This window comes from Mytilus galloprovincialis, chromosome 2, assembly GCF_965363235.1.
Source record: "Mytilus galloprovincialis chromosome 2, xbMytGall1.hap1.1, whole genome shotgun sequence".
Taxonomy (NCBI): Eukaryota; Metazoa; Mollusca; class Bivalvia; order Mytilida; family Mytilidae; genus Mytilus; species Mytilus galloprovincialis.
In genome coordinates, this window is record NC_134839.1 from 14,110,904 (window position 1) to 14,133,020 (window position 22,117).

Below are 22,117 nucleotides of genomic sequence, written 5' to 3' on the forward strand. Positions count from 1 at the left end.
AGGCTGGAATAGGCAGAAGTGGTGCTGGTGGTATTTTCTGGTTAGGCTTACCAACAACCTGGCATATATGGCATGATTTGCAGTATTCTGCAACATCATTTCGAAGTCTGGGCCAGTAGAAATGCTGCAAGATCTTAAGGCAAGTCTTCCTTATACCTAAGTGTCCAGCCAAGGGGGTGTCATGGGCAAGACCAATAATTTCTTGCCTATAAACTTTAGGCACCACCACTTGGTATACCACTCTCCATTCCTCCTCTGGGGTAGCATCAGGAGGCCTCCACTTCCTCATTAAAATGCCGTCCTGATGGTAATAGCATTCGGCCACTTTGTCTGCTTCCTCCTGTGGTTGAGCCCGCTGGTTGAGCTGAAGAACCTCAGGGTCTTTATGTTGTTCTTCGAATAAATTCTTTCGGTCTAATGAATGGCTGTTTACGTTTGGCCATGGCATAATAACATTCTTGTTAACACTAGGTGGTCTTATTATGGCCTTTCCTGAGCTACCAGGACCTTCAATGTCAGCTAGGAAAGTGTCAGAGAGGTCCATGTAATCAAACTGGTCTTCTTGCAAATTCTCATCTTGTTGTTTTCTAGCCATCGCTCTAGTAACAACACAAGCTGGATACAATTCAGCATCATCTTCAGGTGATTTAACATCCACCACTGGTTCACTGGTAACAATTGGTTCAGCAACCACTTTGTTCCTAGCTAGATCATTTCCTAGCAATAATGTAACACCCTCTACAGGGAGATTAGGACGAACACCTACAATAACTGGTCCAGTTATCAAATCTGACTTCAGATAAATACGATGGAGAGGAACATCTATACAACCTAACTCTACACCTTGTAACAAAACGGAGGCACCAACAGAAGTCTTCTCGGACAAAGGCAACACACCTTCTAACAATAAAGACTGAGAAGCTCCAGTGTCCCGTAAAATCTTAATAGGCTGAAGAGTGGTATCATCAACAATAGAAATAAACCCATCAGACATAAAGGGTTTATATTCCTCCATGTAATCACAAAAACTGGACTTAAAAGCCTGACTCGCAGGACATTTCAACGTACTGGTAATATAAGGTGTCGTACACGCACTGGACTTCGGCTTATTATCTCGTTCATTCTTCTTCTGGAGTCTAAAACAATCAGCCATCAGGTGACCATTCTTCTTACAATAAGCACAAATCAGTGACTTCTTCTCAAAAGTATCAAATTTTGGACTAGACATATTAAAACTGGACTGACTCTTATTCTGTGCAATAGGCTTACTATCAGTACGCTCAGTGCTTTGATTTTTGTAATTTCCACTTGAATTATTAACATTTTGACCCTTGAAACTTCTTTTATGTGAAAGGGTATAATTATCTGAAATTACAGCTGCATCATGTATTGTCCCAACAGTTTTGTCGTCTAAATGTGTTTTTAAGTCTAAATGAACACATTGTTTGAACTCTTCTAATAACATCAATTGTCTTAGGTTATCATAATTGTTATCTGTTTTCTTTGAAGTAAGCCATTTATCAAATAGATCTTCTTTTTCCCGAGCAAATTCCACATAGGTTTGCGAATCAAACTTTTTATAAGATCTAAATTTCTGTCTATATGCTTCTGGTACTAGCTCATAAGCTTTCAAAACTTCCTGTTTCACTGTGTCATAATCGGAACTTTTTTTCTGATGGAAGTGCAGAGTATATTTCAGCAGCCTTACCCTCAAAAACACTTTGTAGCATTGTAGTCCAATATGGCTTTGGCCAATTCGAATTATGAGCAATTTTCTCAAACTGTGGAAAATATTTATCGACTGTTTTTTCACAAAATCTGGGAACCAAACGTATATTTTTTGCTGCATCAAAATATTCTGATTTCGGCTGGATTTTAGTGTTGCTTTCTTCTTTGACCATTTCAATTTTCAGTTTCTCCATCTCTAGTCTTTCCCTCATTTCAAGTTCTTTTAATTTAAATTCATCTTCTTTTTCCTTTTTATCCATTTCCAATCTTTCCTTCATTTCTAGTTCTGCCTGCTTTAACTTAAATTCATCTTGTTTTAATTTAAATTCATCTTCTTTTTCTTTTATTTTCTCCATCTCCAACCTTTCCTTCATTTTCAGTTCTTTTAATTTAAGTTCATGTTCTAATGCAAGCTGTTTTAATTTGATAGTGTCAACAGTTTCTACCTTAAGTTCAAGAGCCTCTTCACCTAAAATTTCTGAGTCAACTAATTTATCTATTACCAAATTTTTTATAATTTGTTTTCTCATAGATACTTTAAAATCTAGTTTCAGATGTTTAGCAAGCAACACTAATTACTCTTTCTTTAAATTATCAAACCCCTCCAGGTCTGGCGTTTTCAAAAATTTACCGGCATCAAATGCCATTTTGTAGAATTTTGTTGGCTAGTTATAATAAAAATTACTAAACAAATTTTGAATAAGATATTTTCAGTATCCCGGACGAGCCCCCAATTTCTGTTACGGCCAGAAATCGCCTTTAAATTGTAGCCAACAAAAGACACAAATCAATAGTAAAATTTAACAATATTTATTGTACAAAAGTTTACAAGAAGTATTACACAAATATTACTGTCAACTTAACTGTCAAAATATGAGTCCAATCTTTTATCTTTATCTGTATCTGGATATCTTTCGGAATCCAATCTGAATATTACGTTCACTACTAAGGTCACAATCCAGTATGATGTTGTTTGTAGAATAAAAGTGTCAATCCAAATGCTGTGAATGCTAATGTCTATCGATGTCTAAGTCCAAGTGTAAGTCCAAGAGTGAGAGATTAACTTTAGTGTCTGTATATATATATAGTTTTCATGGAAGATTCTAGAACAGTCTATAATGGAACATCCTAGAAAGTTACAACAGAAGTTTCTAGTAAAATGTAGAAGTTTATATAACGCATCTTTTATTAGGATCATTCTGGAAAGTTCCAATCATTCTGTAATTGTTCCAGTGATTTCTAAACTGCATAGTTCTAAAATTATTCTGTAAACAACTATCAGGCCACACAATACAAATCAGGCCAACATAAATAAATACAATAATTACAATATCATAACAACATATACTGTGGATTCAATTAATTTTGTGGGTACAAATTTGATTTCCAGGTTTTGCAAAAGTATGCATACATTCTTGTAGAAAATTTGTAATTCATTGTACATTAGAATTTGTGGTTCCCAGGTGCAATGACATTAGGGCTATTCTAGAAAAAATGTAATGGGGGTGGGGGGTTGTGGAAGGCACTTTTTGTCAGCAGCCGCCACCCAGACAATTGTAATTGAGACTTATAGTGCATTATAGTGTGAAAAGTTGCTCTGATACCCATCACCCATGTATTATTAATATAATGTGCCTTCCAACCCCCCCCCCCCCCCCCTCCCAGAATCCAGAGTATATTTGAGAGATCCTGGACAATTTGTTTAATAAATTTTAGTTGATACATTTGTGGATTTGAAAAAAATTTGTATAATATATATTGTCGAGATACAATGATGGAATGTTTTATATATTGTCTAGGTACAATGAAGGAATGTTAGACATCACAGCTTCATCTGTTGAGATGATTGGAGAACCAAAGGAAATATTCAGTGAACTAAACAAAAGTCATACTAAAACCAGGTCAGTGTGTATCTATGATGATGAGGGTGGTTTTAACAACCTTGATTACTCATGAGGGTGTTATATAATTATCTTTATTTCTCAATAAACCATTTACAGTGGAGAAGTACAGAGAACACATAGTATTAGTAAGAAATCAACAAATCAACATATATGTGACAGTTGGCAATCAGGCTCACACAACCCTTTATTAACAATTTTAATCAATTTGCAGAGTTTCGAAAGTATTTGTTAAAAAGTCACTGTATAAGTGTGTTTCTATAATTACGAATAGATACAGGTTAGAGTATTATGTTAAGTGAATTTATCAAAACTAAAAAAAAAATATTTTAGAAAAAAAGGAAGAAATAGTTAAATGAAATCTATCTAAAGTCATATTAAATAAAATTGAGAATGAAAATGGGGAATGTGTCAAAGAGACAACAACCCATCCAAAGAGCAGAAAACAGCACAATACCACATATGAATAAGAACATATTTTTCTTTCAAAAAAACCCTTTTGAATTCTGAATGTTCATTGAGAAGGATCTATATATCCCAATAAGGTTATTTGAAATGTTTTTAAACAACATAAGCTCATAGAAAATGTGTGCTGAAATTTTTTTATTTTATTTAAAGATTGATAGAATTGAACATAGATCGTGGAATGAGTTGGGATATGGCAGTGACAAGATTAGAAAGTCACACAGGTCCACACGATGGTTTCTACATATCCAAGAGAGACATGTGGGGAAGGAAACTATGTATTCTAGCAACACAAAAGGAAACTTCATCTCATCTATTTAGAATATCACGGTAAGTGTTGCTGTTATTATTTGTCAGGTGGTCTATTGTACATGTATTGTTCTGTATGTTTATTGATTCCTGTTGTCCATATGTACTATTAGTGATGCTTCTTTAAAAATTTAAAGATATATATATCTTAGAAAAGACAAAACGATTAAAAAAATATAATGTTGTTTGTCATCCCATATCCATTTTTGTCCGTCTGTCCAGTCTTGTTAGTGCTCTCATGTGAACAATTCTTGCAAGATTATAATGGAAATCACATTACATTTGCTCTGAAGCCTTAATTTCACCTTTGATAGAAATATATATATTCTTTAAAAGAAAAAAAAGTGCATTTTTTAGTTATTGCCCTTGTTCTTTAGATAGATAAAGTATGTGGTCTTTTGTTAGAATTTGAAATCAGAAAACTTTTGTAAATTGTGACTGACATACATGATAATATTAATCGATTTTTTGGGAATCATTAAAAATGTCTGTGACAGTAGTTTATTTGTTAGAAAATATAAGTATGCTATCACTGTATATTACTATGTAAGTAATTCATTGCAAGTGTATCATGTAAATGTTAACAAGAAAAACTTGCAATCATGGTGACAGAATTTTATTTTTTTGTTTTAATTCGTAGACCAAACACAGGACTATCTATGTTTGAGGAAGAAAAAGCAGAATTGATGCACAAGTATGTCCCATTAGCAAAAGACAAAGCAGGTACATCAAATATTATTGTAATCATTTTGGATTTTTGCATTGTGCTCTTTGTCGGTATTTCCATCTTTTCACCTTATCATTTTTTATGCTCCTATCTTTGATGAAAGGGACATTAGGGTTTACCATTGTCCAGCTGTTGTATAAGTCCGTCCTTAATTTGGTTTCTGTTCTCTAACTCTAGTTTGCCTGAACCAAATGGCATGAAATTTTCCACAATGCTAGTTACCTTTAAACACAGATCATGTTCCAATTTGGGAGTCACTTTCACTGTTGTCAAGTTCCTTAAAAAATTAAAATAAATACTGAATTTACCATTTCGAAACTTTCAACTTTTCTTTGCCTCAACCAAATGTTTTGAAACTTATAATACACTTTGCATGTTGCCACCAAATGCAAATCAATTTAAAATTTGGGTTGCGTCACTCACCATTATAAAGTAATGGGCCTTTATGAATGTAAAAATTGCTGAATTTACAATATATTTTCAAACTGGGCATAGCTAGTTATTTTCTTTTAGTTTGTATATCAGTTTTTGGACATTATGTTGGTGTTTTTTGTTTTATGCATTGTGTTAACCTTAGAAAATGAAGAGTGTTTTATGCTTACCTCTTGGCACATTTTGTTATAGTCTACTTATACATAATAAATGGGAGACAACTTTTTTGGGATGAAGATGAATTTTTGATTTGTTTACTGTAAAGTTTTAAAGGGAGACAATACAGTTTCAGGAGAGTTGAATATTGGTGTAATTATAACCATTCAATGTTCTAATGGGATAAAAAAAAATGAAGAAAACACAATAGACATGTTTGTGTAAAGATTGCATAAAATGCAATCAAAAGCTTGTGGTACTGACTTGATTTCTAAATCTTCCAAGGTGCAGCAATCTAAGGCCAAAAAAATATATATGTCTGTTTCCTGCTTCCAAGGCAAATAAATCAGGGTCGGTAGGTCAGGATTTTTTTTTTTTTTTTTTTTTTTTTTTTTTTTGTAATTTTTGCACTCCCTGTCAGATTTGCAGTCGGTTAAATGTCATGTTTGGTTAGGGTCCCGTACCCCAAAATGATTTAATCCCTTTAAAGAAGCTTTAATTGAATAATCCTCCCAGTGCTGACATTTTTTAAACCTTAATCGTAGCACATTTGTGCTGGGAGAAGTCATTTTGATTGTTTGGGCATAGTAAAATACGGATCTGGATCGGACCGGAAACGATTTTTTTTCCGGATTTGAATAAAAAGATCTGGGGTCGGGGGGTTTGAGTCAGGGTCAGTCGGGAAACAGGAAACAGACATATATTTTTTTTTGGCCTAATATCTGTTTGAAAAATATCAATGATGTCATTATTAAAGTAATCTTTAAACTTGGAGTTATCTTCCTTTGTCCATATATAATTGTTACGTTGAATCAACTGCAACCAATGCTTTAAACTTGCAATATTTAATTTAACTTCCCACTGAAAATTTAAGAAATTTTACAAGCACTTTGATTTCTTTCTTTTGATGAGAAGAAAGACAAGTAGTTGTATTTTCTTCTAGTTTCGTCTTTAATTCTACAAAACTGCAGATGTAATTTGGTTCTAGATATTATTAAAATTTTATGAGTTTCCTAAAAGAATTTTCATGCAAATCTAAGGAGGAATATTGGAGCCATAATTTTATCATTATTCTTCCTTTTTTGGCCCAATATCTGCCCATCATTGTCATTTTGTGTCATAAACATTAACAAGGCATTCTCCTCTGAAATTACAGGACAATTTTTTTAGCTAACCTTGATTTAGTAACCCTTAGGATAATTCTGTATAAAGTGTGTGTTTTACAAACTAATAACCAAAATGGCTGTCATTGCTACAAATAATATATAATGGTAAAATGCAAGGAATAGTCAAATATTTTGAAATTCAGAATAGATAGAGAATAGAGACTGAACCAACAACAACCACTGAACTACAGGCTCCTGACCTGTTAAAGTCAGATAGATAGTAGGATCTTAATTTTATGGTTCATTAAACATGAGTAATAAGTTAGTTAACATCAAAGTAAATAAAGATCTAAATTTGCTGCATTAGACAAAAATAATTGGAATTAAAGCCAAATATTTAGATAGCCAAGGATGCATGAGGATTCATATGTGAATATCCCTAATGAACGTCAAAGTGAGAAAAACAGTTATGAATTTTTAATCAAACTTGCTCTGCCATGTAATTGGACTTGTTGCTATGTTTAAGATTGGAAATATCTTAATCCTAAGTGCTATTTTAAGTGGGGAGCTGACATTATAGCTGTGCTGGGTAGATTGGAAACAGTCTGGTTTAATCCCGATCTATCTTATAGACTCGTCAGATCCACCAGGCTTCCCATTTGTACCAGTCATCCAAAGAACAAAAGTTCTTAGTCTGGGGTCAGGTTAATGGATGGCATTTCTATATACACTGGTGTTGGACAGGTGTCATCTGGAAGTAATGAACTTTTTACCAGTCTCTGCATTTGTAACTATCTTGACAACAGACTTTACCTTGTTCTTCTAAACCTTATTTGCTCGTCTCCATTACACAGCGCCTCCTTTCTTCATGAAATTTCAATCGATGCTTCACATTGGCTGGTACTTTGTACGTACAGACCTAAAATTCGTTCATATACCACTTTGTTTGTTTATGAACCCAATAATTGGATAACCCTTGTTTGCTTTTCTTATTAGTTGAATAATAACTATACAATGCTACATTAGGATCAGGATCTTCTTACCTTTCTGGATCACCTGATATAACCAACAATAAAAACAGGTCTAGTAACTCCACGACGCAGTCAATAATTTCTTCCTTCTGAAGACATTTGTTAGAAAACTTTCTCGTGTTTATAGTATAAAATTTTACAGCACTCATTGCACCTCAATCAATTACATGAAGCAATGGCAGATTTGGACACAGTATTGGTCTTATTTGGTTTATAGTTGTTCAGTTTTTAGTTTCTTATGTTATTTTTTGTATTATTGTCTTTTTCTTTGACTTTTATAGGATTGTCCCTTTTGTATCTTTTGCCAATTTTTTGAAACATGAGAAGGTCCTAATTTATATTATAGGTCTGCAATAGTCTGGATTTATATGTTTACATAACATTACTACAACTTATACATTTGGAAAACTGCAACACTTGACAGTAAAATTTACGAAACTTGCATTTTTGACACCCTGTTTTTCAGACATTTTCTTTTGTGACATTAAAACTTTAAGGAATGTTTGTGATGTCAGACAAATAGCAATAAACGGTATACAGCTGTTAAATATAATATGGGTCAAATAAATGTAATAATAGTCAATTTCTTTTTAATTGGGTAGCTAAATGAATTGACACATGTTTTTATGTCATGTTTATGTTTATGAATTGGCTTTAATGCAAGAATTTTATTCTAGTTTTTGTTAAATCTGTTTTAAATAACTTATCACAGTCATACTTCTTATAATAATTAGACAATTGATCCAGTGTTTGTGTTTGTAAGACATTCATCAGCCGTATGTTTTTAATATTTATAGAAAACTTAATTGATTTGTTTATATCAGAAAAAAGTTCTCAAATTTTACCTCACATGATTTTGACAGAGGGGCTAGAAGAGCTTATAATGAAGAATATTTAATAGAGAATAATATCGGAAAACAAATTCCAAATCACAGATAACTGTCTTGGTATTTTGATTCATTGAAATATGATTCTTATATCGAAAGTGTGAAAACATTTGATTGAAAAACAGCATTTGTTTATGTCCGATATAGATAGATTTGTATAGCTAAGTAATAGCTTTGTATACAATTGTGTAAGTAAGGGGGCTCACAGGTATAAATCAACTTTTTATGACCCACCTACGATAGTAGAGGGGCATTATGTTTTCTGGTCTGTGCCTCCCTTTGTCCGTTCGTTCGTCCGTTCATTCGCCCCGCTTCAGGTTAAAGTTTTTGGTCAAGGTAGTTTTTGATGAATCTGAAGTCCAATCAACTTGAAACTTAGTACACAGGTTGCTTATGATATGATCTTTCTAATTTTAAAGCCAAATTAGACTTTTGACCCCAATTTCACGGTCCACTGAACATAGAAATGAAAGTGTGAGTTTCAGGTTAAAGTTTTTGGTCAAGGTAGTTTTTGATGAAGCTGAAGTCCAATCAACTTGAAACTTAGTACACTTGTTGCTTATATATGATCTTTCTGATTTTAATGCCAAATTAGACTTTTGACCCCAATTTCATGGTCTACTGAACATAGAAAATGAAAGTGAGAGTTTCAGGTTAAAGTTTTTGGTCAAGGTAGTTTTTGATGAAGTTGAAGACCAAACAACTTGAAACTTAGTACCCATGTTCCATATGGTATGATCTTTCTAAATTTATTACAAATTTAGATTTTTATGCCCCACCTACGATAGTAGAGGGGCATTATGTTTTCTGGTCTGTGCGTCCGTCCGTTCGTTCGTCCGTCCGTCCGTCTGTCCGTTCGTTCGTCCGTCCGTCTGTCCCACTTCAGGTTAATGTTTTTGGTCAAGGTAGTTTTTGATGAAGTTTAAGTCCAATCGACTTCAAACTTAGTACACATGTCCCCTATGATATGATCTTTCTAATTTTAATGCCAAATTAGAGTTTTTACCCCAATTTCACGGTCCACTGAACATGGAAAATGATAGTGCGAGTGGGGCATTCGTGTACTGAGGACACATTCTTGTTTATCCAATTTCACGGTCCATTGGACATGGAAATTGACAGTGCGAGTGGGGCATCCGTGTACTTAGGACACATTCTTGTTTTTTCTAATATAGGATTTCACTATATTTTTCTATAAATCAACATTATCCTATATCTAATAGAAAAATAAAATATAAATATTGGGTCACCGTTCATTTAAGCTCACAATCTGCCTGCAAAAGAAGCATACATTTTTGTTTAGGTACGTTTTTTCTGTTGAACTAATAGGAGAAAATAAGGTAATATCGAAATAAAAAAAGAACTAAAATACAGAAATCGCTTTAATTTTATAATAGTTTAGTTTAAGTAAAGCTTATTTGGAAAAAAAAAATAAAAAATATAGGTCACTGATGAGTAATAAAAGATATTTCAATTTTAATGACAAAAAGTGGCTTTTTTTCACTAAAGGGAGATAATTTGGATCGTTTTCAATGAGATGAACATTTTAAAAGTCATCTATAGCCAAAACGAATTGATTTTTTTGGTTGATTTTTTGTGTATTAAATTAACTTTGTAATGAAAAAAAAAAGATTAAAAAAGATGTCTGAATTTTTTATACCCTCTAGCCTCCTTAAGATAGTTTAAATGCATTCACTTTTTGAATTGTGCTTTGACCTGTAAACAATGCTTGTTCAACTAAAATTTAAAACATAAAGACTTGTTATGAATAACACTATTCATGATAGAAAATATCAATGCTTAAATGATTAAGCAAAACTTAATGTCCAGTGACAAATGTTACATGCATTTTTCAGTTCTGAAATATTTTCAGTTTTTTGTACTCTGATTTTTTGCTTCAACAAATGATATGATCCTGTCACAAATTTTAAATCTTCTCCTATTTCATAACCTTCACAAAGCAAATCTTTCTTCAAAGATTAATGGATTTAAAAAAAAAAACTTTCCAGGAAGAAATTAAAGCCTTTAAAAAATGAAAACAGCACTTATCTGGTTTGACCTTCATCAGGAATGCTGAAAGCTGAATATTTAATGATCAAGGAAATATAAGAAATGGAGGAGTTGAAAAGCTTTAAAAATGATATAATATTCTTCTTCCCTTTGGAACCTCATGTTTATCTTCCGATGTAATCCCAAAAACCTGTATGAAATGAAAACATGTCAGTGGAGGTTATATAACAACAACAACATATGTTTTATAAGTTATTTAATGTTAACATAACTAGTCTAAACAGTTTATACAACATTCATCACTCACAAGACTACTATTTCTGTAACAATAACATAATTATATTCAGCTTTAGTGCAGGTGATCAAATGCATGTCATCTCCAAAAAAAATTGCCAAAAATTTAAGCGGATTTTAATTGAGCATGTGAAAAAGATATGATGAATTAATCTACGCACTTAAATAACTACTAATACTTTAGATTCATTATTATTCCTAGGTTTAGATAAACCATTTATTTTAAAGTTGGATCAAGTACATGTTTTTCATAGGCTTGTATACAGATTTTAGTAAAACCTTGAATATCAATATCTTTAAAAATACAGTTTTTCTTCAATCCAAAATCTGGTACCCATCAAAATAATTGAATCAACAGTAACATTTCTGATTCCATATCAAATTTCTTTCACATATAAGGACAAGATTTGATCAGAAGAAATGATTTATAATTTAATAATTTCTTGGTTTATACGTTTACTTTAAAAGATTTCTCATAGACTGAATCTTTATTTATTGTTACACTTAATATTTTGGACATGTACTGTGTCCCATGTGTTCAGTCACATACATGTATATATTAATGTATATTTATGTGTTCCCATGCAATTTTGATATGCATCCACTTAACTCATTAAACATTTCATTAGAAGTTTCTGAATACATTTATCAATGAATGAGGTGAAAAGTTCATTGACACAACTAAGGTAAAATTTGCAAAAAGAATTAAGCAAAATATGTTTAACACTTCATAATCTTTGATCAAAAACAAGATATATGCTTTTTTTAAAAATGTTTTTATGGCTTTCATACTTAACAGCTCTATGAAAACTGAGATGACTTAAAGATCTTAAAACATTTCTGTGCAAAATATAGTTCTATGCAAAATGAGCTGACTTACAGATCTTAAACAGCTCTGTGCAAAATGAGCCGACTTAAAGATATTTAAACAATTCTGTGCAAAATGAGCTGACTTAAAGATCTTTAAACAGTTCTGTGCAAAATGAGCTGACTAACAGATCTTTAAACAGCTCTATTAAAAAAATGCACACACTAACAGATATTTACTCAGTTCTATAAAAAAAATTAGCTGACCAACAGATCTTTAAACAGTTCTGTGCAAAAGGAGCTGACTATAAACAGATCTTTACTCAGTTCTATGTAAAATGAGTTTGACTAACAGATCTTAAAAAAATGTATGCAGTTGATTTATTTTAAAACTCTGTTTTTGAGACTGGCATTGCTTTACATTGTCATGAAAATGAAACCATCCTTAATAAGGTGTTGAGTGATAAAAGAATAGAATACTATGTTTCTTTGTATGACAGATAGTCATCTAAAATATGCATTGATTTCAGTATGAAACCATTTATACACATAGCACATATATATGTTAAGGTGGTACCTAGTACCTTGACTAAAATTAATTCAGCTCGTTTAGTTTTTATAAAATTTTGACAAAATATTTTCTTTGAACATTTGACCAACAAATCAAAATTTCATAAAACTTGAACCAGGCACATTATCAGAAAAATTGGTTGGAAAATAGCATTTTGACAAACACTCACTTTGATCATTGATAAGCTTCATCTTTTCTTCAGAATAGAACCGGATTAAAACGTTAAACTGATTTTACAGAGTTATCTCCCTGTAGTGTTATGTACCATCTTAAGTATAAATTGTGTATTAATTATTTTACATGGTAAGCAAAACGATTCCTCTACAAAGAACTTACTAAATACACACATATCATATACACAGCAAAAATATTTTACAGTATATATGAACATAAATGTAAACTATAAATATTCTTATAAAATTACAAATGTGTAAAATGTACCAAACAATATATACATACATGTCTAAAGTGTGTCTCTACACTATTTTACATACAACAAAAATCATTAGATTTAAAAAAAAAAATATCAGTATTGTACAGGTTATTTCCCCAATATTTACGGGAATGTCCAGTCACAAAGGTTTAGTTACAATATAAATTTTTTATTGTGTATATACAAAAAATAAAAATCACAACATCAACCTGATGTCTTCTTTTGAAATACACCTGGTGTATTTGGATCTATATTTGAAAGGGTTAAAATAATTAAATTGATATTAAAGACATACTGGTACAGATCAATAAAAATATCTTTATCCTTTTGAGCTCCCCTGGCCCAAAGAGCCAAGTGAGCTTTTCTCATTGCTTTGCCTCTTCTGCTCCAAAAAGACTAGGTCAAATTTAAACAACCCTAGCCCCAAACATCAATGGGGTATTTAGATTAAAAAATGTGTAGTGTTGGCTTACTAACATGGCTGCTATGGCTAAAAATAGAACATAATGGTAAACAGTTTTGTCTTGTATCTTTACAACTGCTTTGATTCGAGAAAATCCGAGATAGGCAGAAATGTTTAGAAAATTCAGATCTATCGAAAGTCACATTACATCAAAATCGTCTTACAACTCCTAAATGAAGTTATTGCCTTTAAATGTTAATTTTAAACAATTTTTGTGGAAATGTCTTATATCTTAAAATTTTAAAGATAGAAAGACACTTTAAATAGCAAAAATGAACAGCAAAACAAGATAGATACAAATCGGTAAAATCATTTGTAGATTCTTAGTTCGAGTCATTGCTCTTATATTCTATTCTTGTCTACAAATAATGGAGAATGTACTTTGTTGAAGATGCACATAGACCTAGGTGAGCGACACAGGTTTCTAGCTTAAAGTTTTTAAACTATAGGTAAAGTTTATGACACACTTTGTCAGTTCAGGATAAAACTGATTTACTGGATCTTCTGGTTTATCAACTAGTGTCTTCAGGACTATTCATATCTGGCTTTGTTTTTGTTTTTTTTTAGATCAAATTATAGATCCTCTTTTCAGAAAAATACAGTGTCCATTATGCTATATGTGACATATTTTGACAAATCTGGTATGTAATGGAATTAATAGGTTTCTGGAATGTTTGAAAAAAAATTCATTGTATTTCATTTCAAGTAAATTAGACAAAGAAAATATAACAATTCTGAAATGTGTAGAAAGTTCATGCAAAAGATTTGAAAATTGAATTTAAAAATAGAAAAAAAAGACAAAGATGATGCTACGATGTAATGTATGAATAAACATATAGTACCACAAGCATTAGATGATTAGACTGATGTGAAAACACTAACTGAAATTGTATTTATTAGATAAAAAGTCAATGTAAATTGCACTGGCATTTGGGGGATAATGTTATAATAAGAATCAGTCTGTTTAACCCTCTATCTGTCCTTAACACAACAAAACATTGTTCTCACCATCTTTCTTCACACTAGTGGTCCTTGAAGAAAATCTGTTGGTCCTCACAATTATTTTTATTGCAAAATGTAAAAATTGTGTCAGTGTTTTGCAAAAGTTTTGCTATCATGACCTTTTGACCACCAATTTTTGATATCTTTAACAATATATTGGACTCCAGTAACAATGCTACCTTGCATTTTATATGAAATGTTTTTACTGAAACTCATCAATTGTCTCATTGATGTGCAGTATTATCAAACTGTTTCTATGTGATATTTTGAAAAATGCTCAAACTATCTAAAATTTTAGAATGTTTTGCTCATTACAAAATGGAGGTCATGAAAGATATTGACGATTTTCACTATTGCCGTCATTGTCTCTAGGACATTAACTCAGGAAATGTGCATCAAAAGCAAGATTTGGCTTTGATCTATTGCAGTTAGATGAAAATAAGATATAACTATTACTCCTAAGAGAGAAATTAAGAATATTGCTGTGATATTGGTTCTTACTCTGTGAGGATAAAATCAGATACAAGCATTTTCTTTACATTTTACAGGAATAAAAATTTGGTATCTGTATTTCAAAAAGGATTAAAATGGTCAGACGGTCTCAATGTTCTAATTAATTGAATAAATCAAAAGAACTGTGAGGCCCAAAAAGGGGAGATGCAAAAGCAACTGCAATTACGCAACCACTTGATCAAATTTTCATTTGAAACTTGAAGACATTCTTTTTTCAATTTAGTACACTGCAGAGAGACAAATATTGAAAAGATGTAAATATTTACTTTAAGTCAACCATATTCCTCATTTTGCCTCCCAATTAGTGTATTAGATAACAAAAGAACTATTGATCAAAGTAAACTTAAAGCTAGGGTAAAACAAAAGCACTTTGTGATAATAGAATTTTTATGTGATCTGTCAATGATTATTTATAACAAGCAATGAAAAATGACTGGTTTATTTGGGTAAGATTGTCATTTGATCATTTTGAAGGTCATTTGAAGAATCTGGTTGTTATTTAAAACCGTTGTAAAATGTATACAACATATTGGTAATGTCTACAACTTCACTAAACATTTGAATGAATTTAGTGTTGAAAGCTTGTGATAAATGTTTTCCAGATGCAGACTAGTAGTGTTAATTTCAGAAATTATTGCATGCAATTGTTATTTCAATAGTTGTTTACAAATTATAACATCAAGGTTTAAAATGCAAAGTTTTTATTTTTGGGACTTTTATCATCTTTGCAAGTTTCTATGTCTAGGGCTCTAGATTAAGTATATGGGGCCTTTGCCAGAATGCCAAAAAAAGCATTAGTTAGAAAATTACTGTGAGAAAAACAAAAAATTGCAGATATAACATTGTTGGACAATATGTATATAAATTATTGCCTTATAAAAGCATTTAAAGCTTTATAGCCAAGTGTAATTTGAGAAGTTGAAAACAAAAATAAAGTAACCAGACATTACATAGATATTCACAGAGAATAAGTTGTCTAACCATAATTTATCTTACTAGTCCAATGGATAAAACTAGTATCAGAATGTAAGAGAATAAAATCTCAATAAAATACAAAATTATTTAATGAAGCAACCAAATAATTGTAAACAAAATTCACAATAAACAGTTTCTATGCTTTGGTCAAGTATATTAAACTGGTTGCCTTTTGTTGTCACAAATGTATGGTACAAAGTTAAAAAATACATGTCAGAATAATTATGACAAAAACCTAGTGATAGTATGAAAAGGTTTCACAGGTATCACCAGCCCAGTAGTCAGCACTTCGGTGTTGACATGAATATCAATTATGTGGTCATTTTTATAAATTTCCCGTTTACAAAACTTTGAATTTTTCGAATAACTAAGGATTTTCTTATCCCAGGCATAGATTACCTTAGCCGTATTTGGCACAACTTTTTGGAACTTTGGATCCTCAATGCTCTTCAACTTTGTATTTGTTTGGCTTTATAAATATTTTGATATGAGCGTCACTGATGAGTCTTATGTAGACGAAACGCGCGTCTGGCGTACTAAATTATAATCCTGGTAACTTTGATAGCTATTTCACAATCATTGGTCTGTATAAGTACAATGTATAGACTAAAATGAACATCTAGAAATTTAAACTATTAATTAGAATTTGTTAAAAAAATATCTGCAGGGACTATTGGTTTTATATGTTGATTGAATAAGGTTATTAAAATTAAAAAATCTTGTATCCACTCCCATCATTGCACACCATCTCTGCTTGCACTTCTACCCTTCAAATGTTAGCAAGGAAACCCCACAAATTAACATATATGCAATTTTTTTGGTCTGAGGATTATTAGTCAAAAAGAGTATATTTTAAGTATGTTGTTATTTGCAGAGAAATTATGGAACGAATTATATAGCCAGTCTAAGGACCAGTGTATACATGGTAAAAGTTGTAAACACAGCAAAACTTGTAGAGGTGAGTTTTAGTGAAGCAGAAAGACATTTCAAAATAAAATCTAACAATATTGAGAAAGATCAGATATTTTAGAGGGGGTGATCAAAAAGAGGGACACACTATCCTGTTGTGGGAGACTGCCAGATGCTGTCTTCACAATAGGGAGTTGTATTTGTAAAACATTTTTGAAGGTAAAAAAAAAACCAGCAAAATAAGATAATTTTTTATTGGTTTGTGGAAATATCATTTAATCCCGTGCCTTTTTTACTTTGTGGTGTCATTCTTTGACCTTTACAAAATATTAAACCAGTAGAAAGAAGAATAGTTTTGTGGAATGATTATATAACAGAGAATATGATTGGCTAGATGTAAATAAAATCAAAATACTGGTAGAAAATGTAGAAAAATCTAAACTTGAGAAATAGGTTGACCCCCAAGTAATACAACAATCATAAAATATGTATGTTGTATATATTTAAAAGTTTAAGAATTTGAACTTATTTGTATAATATACACTTTACTGTAGAATAAAAGTATAAGTTGTTTCCCAAATTATTGGAAAAAGAAATCCTATTTACCCTACAAAGGAAGGTTTTCACAACATGTATCAAGTAATTTACAGTTTAGAAATCTATTATCTCCCCTCTTTTCCTTTGATAGCAATACCTGTATTCTGTATTTCCCATTTTTCTGCTTATAATTTGACTCCATTCTCACAAAGGTCTAAGAACCTGTCAATGACTTGAGGGTCCGTCTGCTGAACAATTATTTTGTTGATGGTAAGCCCCTTATGTCAAACACAAATGTAACAAGAGTGTAAGAATCATTGTCGCCATGAAGCTTTGAGTACCTGCAGATCCAGTGCCGTAAGGGGATGTACTTGATGGATCACTACATTTTTCACACTTTTCATCTGAAACATAAAAGAAAAAAAACTTTTTAAAAAACAGACTTTTTATAAGAGAGATATAGAATGAAGTAAGTTATAGAAAAATATACGCATTTTGATCTGTAGATGATTAAAGACATTATAATGGTAATATATTATATTTGAAGTGAATTCAAAGGAAAACTTTGTACATTTCCAAACCTTGTTAGAATTTAGGTTTTAGTTGCTTGTTAAATCCAAATTTTGAGTTTCTTTATATGTTGGTCTTTGTTGCTTTTGGTTTGTTTAAATTATTGGGGAATTAACTTTAAACCAAAAACCATTTTTTAAACCATATGAAATTGAAATTTTATAGCATGTTAAAACATTACTGCCTTTAAGGGATTTTTCTCACTGTAATAATTCAGTATTGTTGTAATGTGAAATACTTTTGTCTTCAATCTTCACCCAATAGTGCTTAAATTGGTTTTAAACACCAACAAACAATATTTTTTTTAGTGGGAAGTAGATGTTACAGAATGCACCTTTTATGTGGAAGTATTGTGTCACACATGACCTTGTTAGAAGCCACTCTAAATAAATTTGCTGTTAAACTTAATCTCAGGTAAGCGTTTTAAATGGTAGTTATCATTGAAATTTTAGTGTTTGCTTTAAAAAAAAAAAAAGCAGAAATATTTATTGTGCACCTGAATCTGAAATTTTATTAAGTATTGGTATAAGAGATTATTTTCTATAATTGAAGAGTTTAAATACATGCGATGTTTAATCACATGCACTGTTGTCATTGTTTTACTCATGCACAAAATAAAGATAAACCAATTCCAATACAATTTTAACAGCCATTCCATATTATAATATTAGCTGTGTGGCCAAACAGCATTTATCCAACCATCAACACTTGAGCCAATCCTAAACTGTTTGTCAGTCCAGAAATGACTAACTTATAAAAAAAGATAGTATTTGAATTTTAAGGTCAATTTTCAAATTAAAACAGGATAAAAAAAACACTTTGAGCTCTCAGAAAGAGTGTTTTTTTAATCTCATAATTGCTGTTATAATAAAATTTTATTTTAATTTAATTTAATTTAATTTAATTAATTTAATTATATTTTGTTTTTACAGTAAATCTGAAGCCACTATACGGGTTGTTAGAGTAAAACTTAATAATGGTGAAAGAGTAGTAGGTGTCCGCTATCCAGAAGTTTTAGTTAGACAGGTGGAGAAAGTTTTAACAGAACAGAACAGGATACAAGCTCATATGGTAATACTAATGATTTTTTGTCAGATTCATGAAATTGAATAAATACAACACAAATATCATAAAAAATATCATTGTGATCTTTGAAGAATAGACAAAAAATGTGAAACTGATTATTGTGATGTCAGGAAAATAATCATCATATATCAATTATCAGAATGCAAGTTTATTTTTCTCTTTATAACAATACTCAACCAGTCTCAATATTCCTATAAATTGGTTTTAAAAAGAAGTTTTATCCCAAGACCAGACTGACCAAACAACTTGCTATTGATACTTTAAATACTATATCATTATGAATGATAAGAAAGGTAGATTTTTATAACTAACCCTATAAGTGATCATCTTATTTTCAATATATAATTATGTTATAAGGAGTTACAAATTACTTCCTTGAATAAATTTCAAGCTGACATATTGACTCAATTACAGTCTTTTGGGTGAAAATGACATTTGCTCATTCTTTTTTTACTTTGTATTTTAGATTTTGTTATGTATATTTATTAATTCCATGTTGAGATACTATTCTGTTTTACCTAAATTTTGGGAAATGACCTTAAGGATTATGTTCCCTTCTGTTGATTCAATGCTAAACATATGGAAATTTTATAGAAAATCCACAGCCTTTATCCTTGTACTGTCATATTTGGCAATTTGATGACTGACAGATACAGTATTATTGCATGCAGTGCTAGCATTGATTTCCTTAAAACAAGTTTATTAATGTAGTTATTGGTTAAAACAAATAAAAATATGGACAAAATCAAGTACACCTTTTAGGGTGTGCTTGACTTTAGTGACTCAATAAAACATAAACACTGGCACATTATAGAAAATCAAGTGAGTAATCTATATTTCAAATTTTATAACAAAAATCTCTTTATTAAAGGCTGTGGATTTTCTATAAAAATCTTGGGTTTATTTGCCACAAAGTACTCTTATTCTTTTAAATGCAAGGAAACAGTAATTTATAATGCTTTCAATCAAGTTTCCCCCTAGTATATGTACAATATGGTCTTTCTCTATTATTCATTATGTCTGTAGTTTTGATACAATTGATGTTTGAAAAATTCATACAAAAATGGCTACAGAAGGGGTCATAAACCTTAATTTAGTGCCAAAGTTGCTATTTCCGGAAAATAATATAACTTTCAAGGTTATATGCTTCCAACCAAATTAATCAACAGGTCAAAGGTCAACATCTAGAATGTCTATCTTTGACCTTTTACCTCAATTTCAAGGTCATAGGTCATAGATATCAAATCAAAAGTTTAACGCATGTACAGATGAGGACTTAAACTGATCATTATTTTGCTATTTTGTAAAAATTATTATTTTGTAAAAACTATGGTTAATATGTTGTAACCTTTTGAAACATATACATTTAATCTAGTATATAGCCTTTTAAAGAAAACCCTTTTTAAATGGTATTAAACATTAATTAGAATTGCTGTTCCTCATTTTCAGTGTTGCTAAATTTCAAAAAATATGTTCAAGCCCTTATACATTTAATTAAAGTGATCCTTTTTAGAATTATTATATATATTGATTAGTAATTATAGTCTGTAAATCCTTTACTTTTATAACTGAATGTGGAAATTGAGTACACTAAAATTTATTGAATTACAATAAATATGAAGAACATGTACTTTATGTTTGCTTTATAGTTGTATTATCTTCAAGCGAAACATAGCAAAATGATATATTTATTGCATAACTGACGATGATAAAGATATCTCAATAGCATGGTTAGATTAACATGTCTAAATATTTGTACGTCTCTCTCTAAGAAATACCAATTTTCTGCCTTTTATGGTGTATTATAACTGGTTAATGACTGATATAGCCATTGATTTATCTTTGCTAGAGTAAGAATACTGTCGTAATTGAGTCATTTTAATGGTAAATTGAATGACGGTTGTCCTAATCGGCAACCATAGATATTCGTTTCACATGTAATTATGGCCCTTAACTGCTGTCAACTGTCAACCCTGATCTATTTGGCAGTCGTAGCTAATTGGTTTGTTGTCTTGTAGAACGACTTTTCTTTAATGTGGAAATTGTTAGATTGTCTGCCATGGAGTAAAAAACAATTTGTTTCTGTTAAGTCTAAATTGGTTTTTATGATGTATTTCATTTTGAGAAAATCAGATTCAGGTCAATGGTATGAAAGTGTTCAAAGGTAGACAGGGATAGTTTCACATTACTATTTATAAGAGCAATTTACAGTCCTCAAAGAAACAAACAAATTATGAGCCCATACCCTGTTTATGCAGAGGTTATTCAAAGAATGACAGACATTTTCTGTCTTTTGCCAGATACAGACAAATATGTCATTGTGACACATAAAGTCTGAATATGAACAAATAGTAAAACCACTACCTTAAAACCCTTTCAAGTTTTCAATGGAATATGTAACTAATAATACTGTATATTCAGAAGTTATTGCAAGATTTTTATGAATGCAACTGTATATTCAGAAGTTATTGCAAGATTTTTATGAATGCGACTGTATATTCAGAAGTTATTGCAAGATTTTTATGAATGCGACTGTATATTCAGAAGTTATTGCAAGATTTTTATGAATGCGACTGTATATTCAGAAGTTATTGCAAGATTTTTATGAATGCGACTGTATATTCAGAAGTTATTGCAAGATTTTTATGAATGCGACTGTATATTCAGAAGTTATTGCAAGATTTTTATGAATGCGACTGTATGAGTATTGTAATAATGAGAACTTGTTATATCTGATACATTTAACTGTATGCAGATTTTCCTGAAATCACAATCATTAACCTGGCATTTAAGGTGGTACCTAACACTTTCACTAAAATCAATTTGGCTCGTTTAATTTTCATAAAATTTTGACAAAGTATTTACTTTGACCCTTTGACAAAAATATAAAAATTTCAAAAAATTTGAACCAACCATTTTATCAGAAAAATTACACTGGTAATATAGCAGTTTGACAAACACTAGTTTTGATCATTGAGAAGCTTAATATTCTCTTAACAACGCAACGTAATTAAAACGTTCAGCTGATTTTACAGAGTTATCTCCCTGTAGTGTTAGGTACCACCTTAAGTAAAAATAAAATTGAGAATGGAAATGGGGAATGTGCCAAAGAGACAACAATCCGACCATAGAGCAAACAAAAGTGCATTCTACAAAATTCGCAATTATGAATGCATGCAATATTCTCTAAATTTACAGTCATGAC

General features: G+C 31.0%; 1 protein-coding gene across 4 annotated transcripts in view; it reads left to right on the plus strand.

The window, feature by feature from the left end:
* Positions 1 to 22,117, plus strand: part of LOC143062959 (protein strawberry notch homolog 1-like) — a 78,253-nt gene that overhangs the window by 53,033 nt on the left and 3,103 nt on the right. For all 4 annotated transcript variants that reach the window (XM_076234824.1, XM_076234825.1, XM_076234826.1 and 1 more), the window contains 6 exons: positions 3,528 to 3,629; positions 4,248 to 4,424; positions 5,044 to 5,126; positions 16,685 to 16,768; positions 18,135 to 18,240; positions 18,759 to 18,897. In XM_076234824.1, the coding sequence (XP_076090939.1) occupies positions 3,528 to 3,629; positions 4,248 to 4,424; positions 5,044 to 5,126; positions 16,685 to 16,768; positions 18,135 to 18,240; positions 18,759 to 18,897 (691 nt within the window). The remainder of the gene's footprint in view (positions 1 to 3,527; positions 3,630 to 4,247; positions 4,425 to 5,043; positions 5,127 to 16,684; positions 16,769 to 18,134; positions 18,241 to 18,758; positions 18,898 to 22,117) is intronic.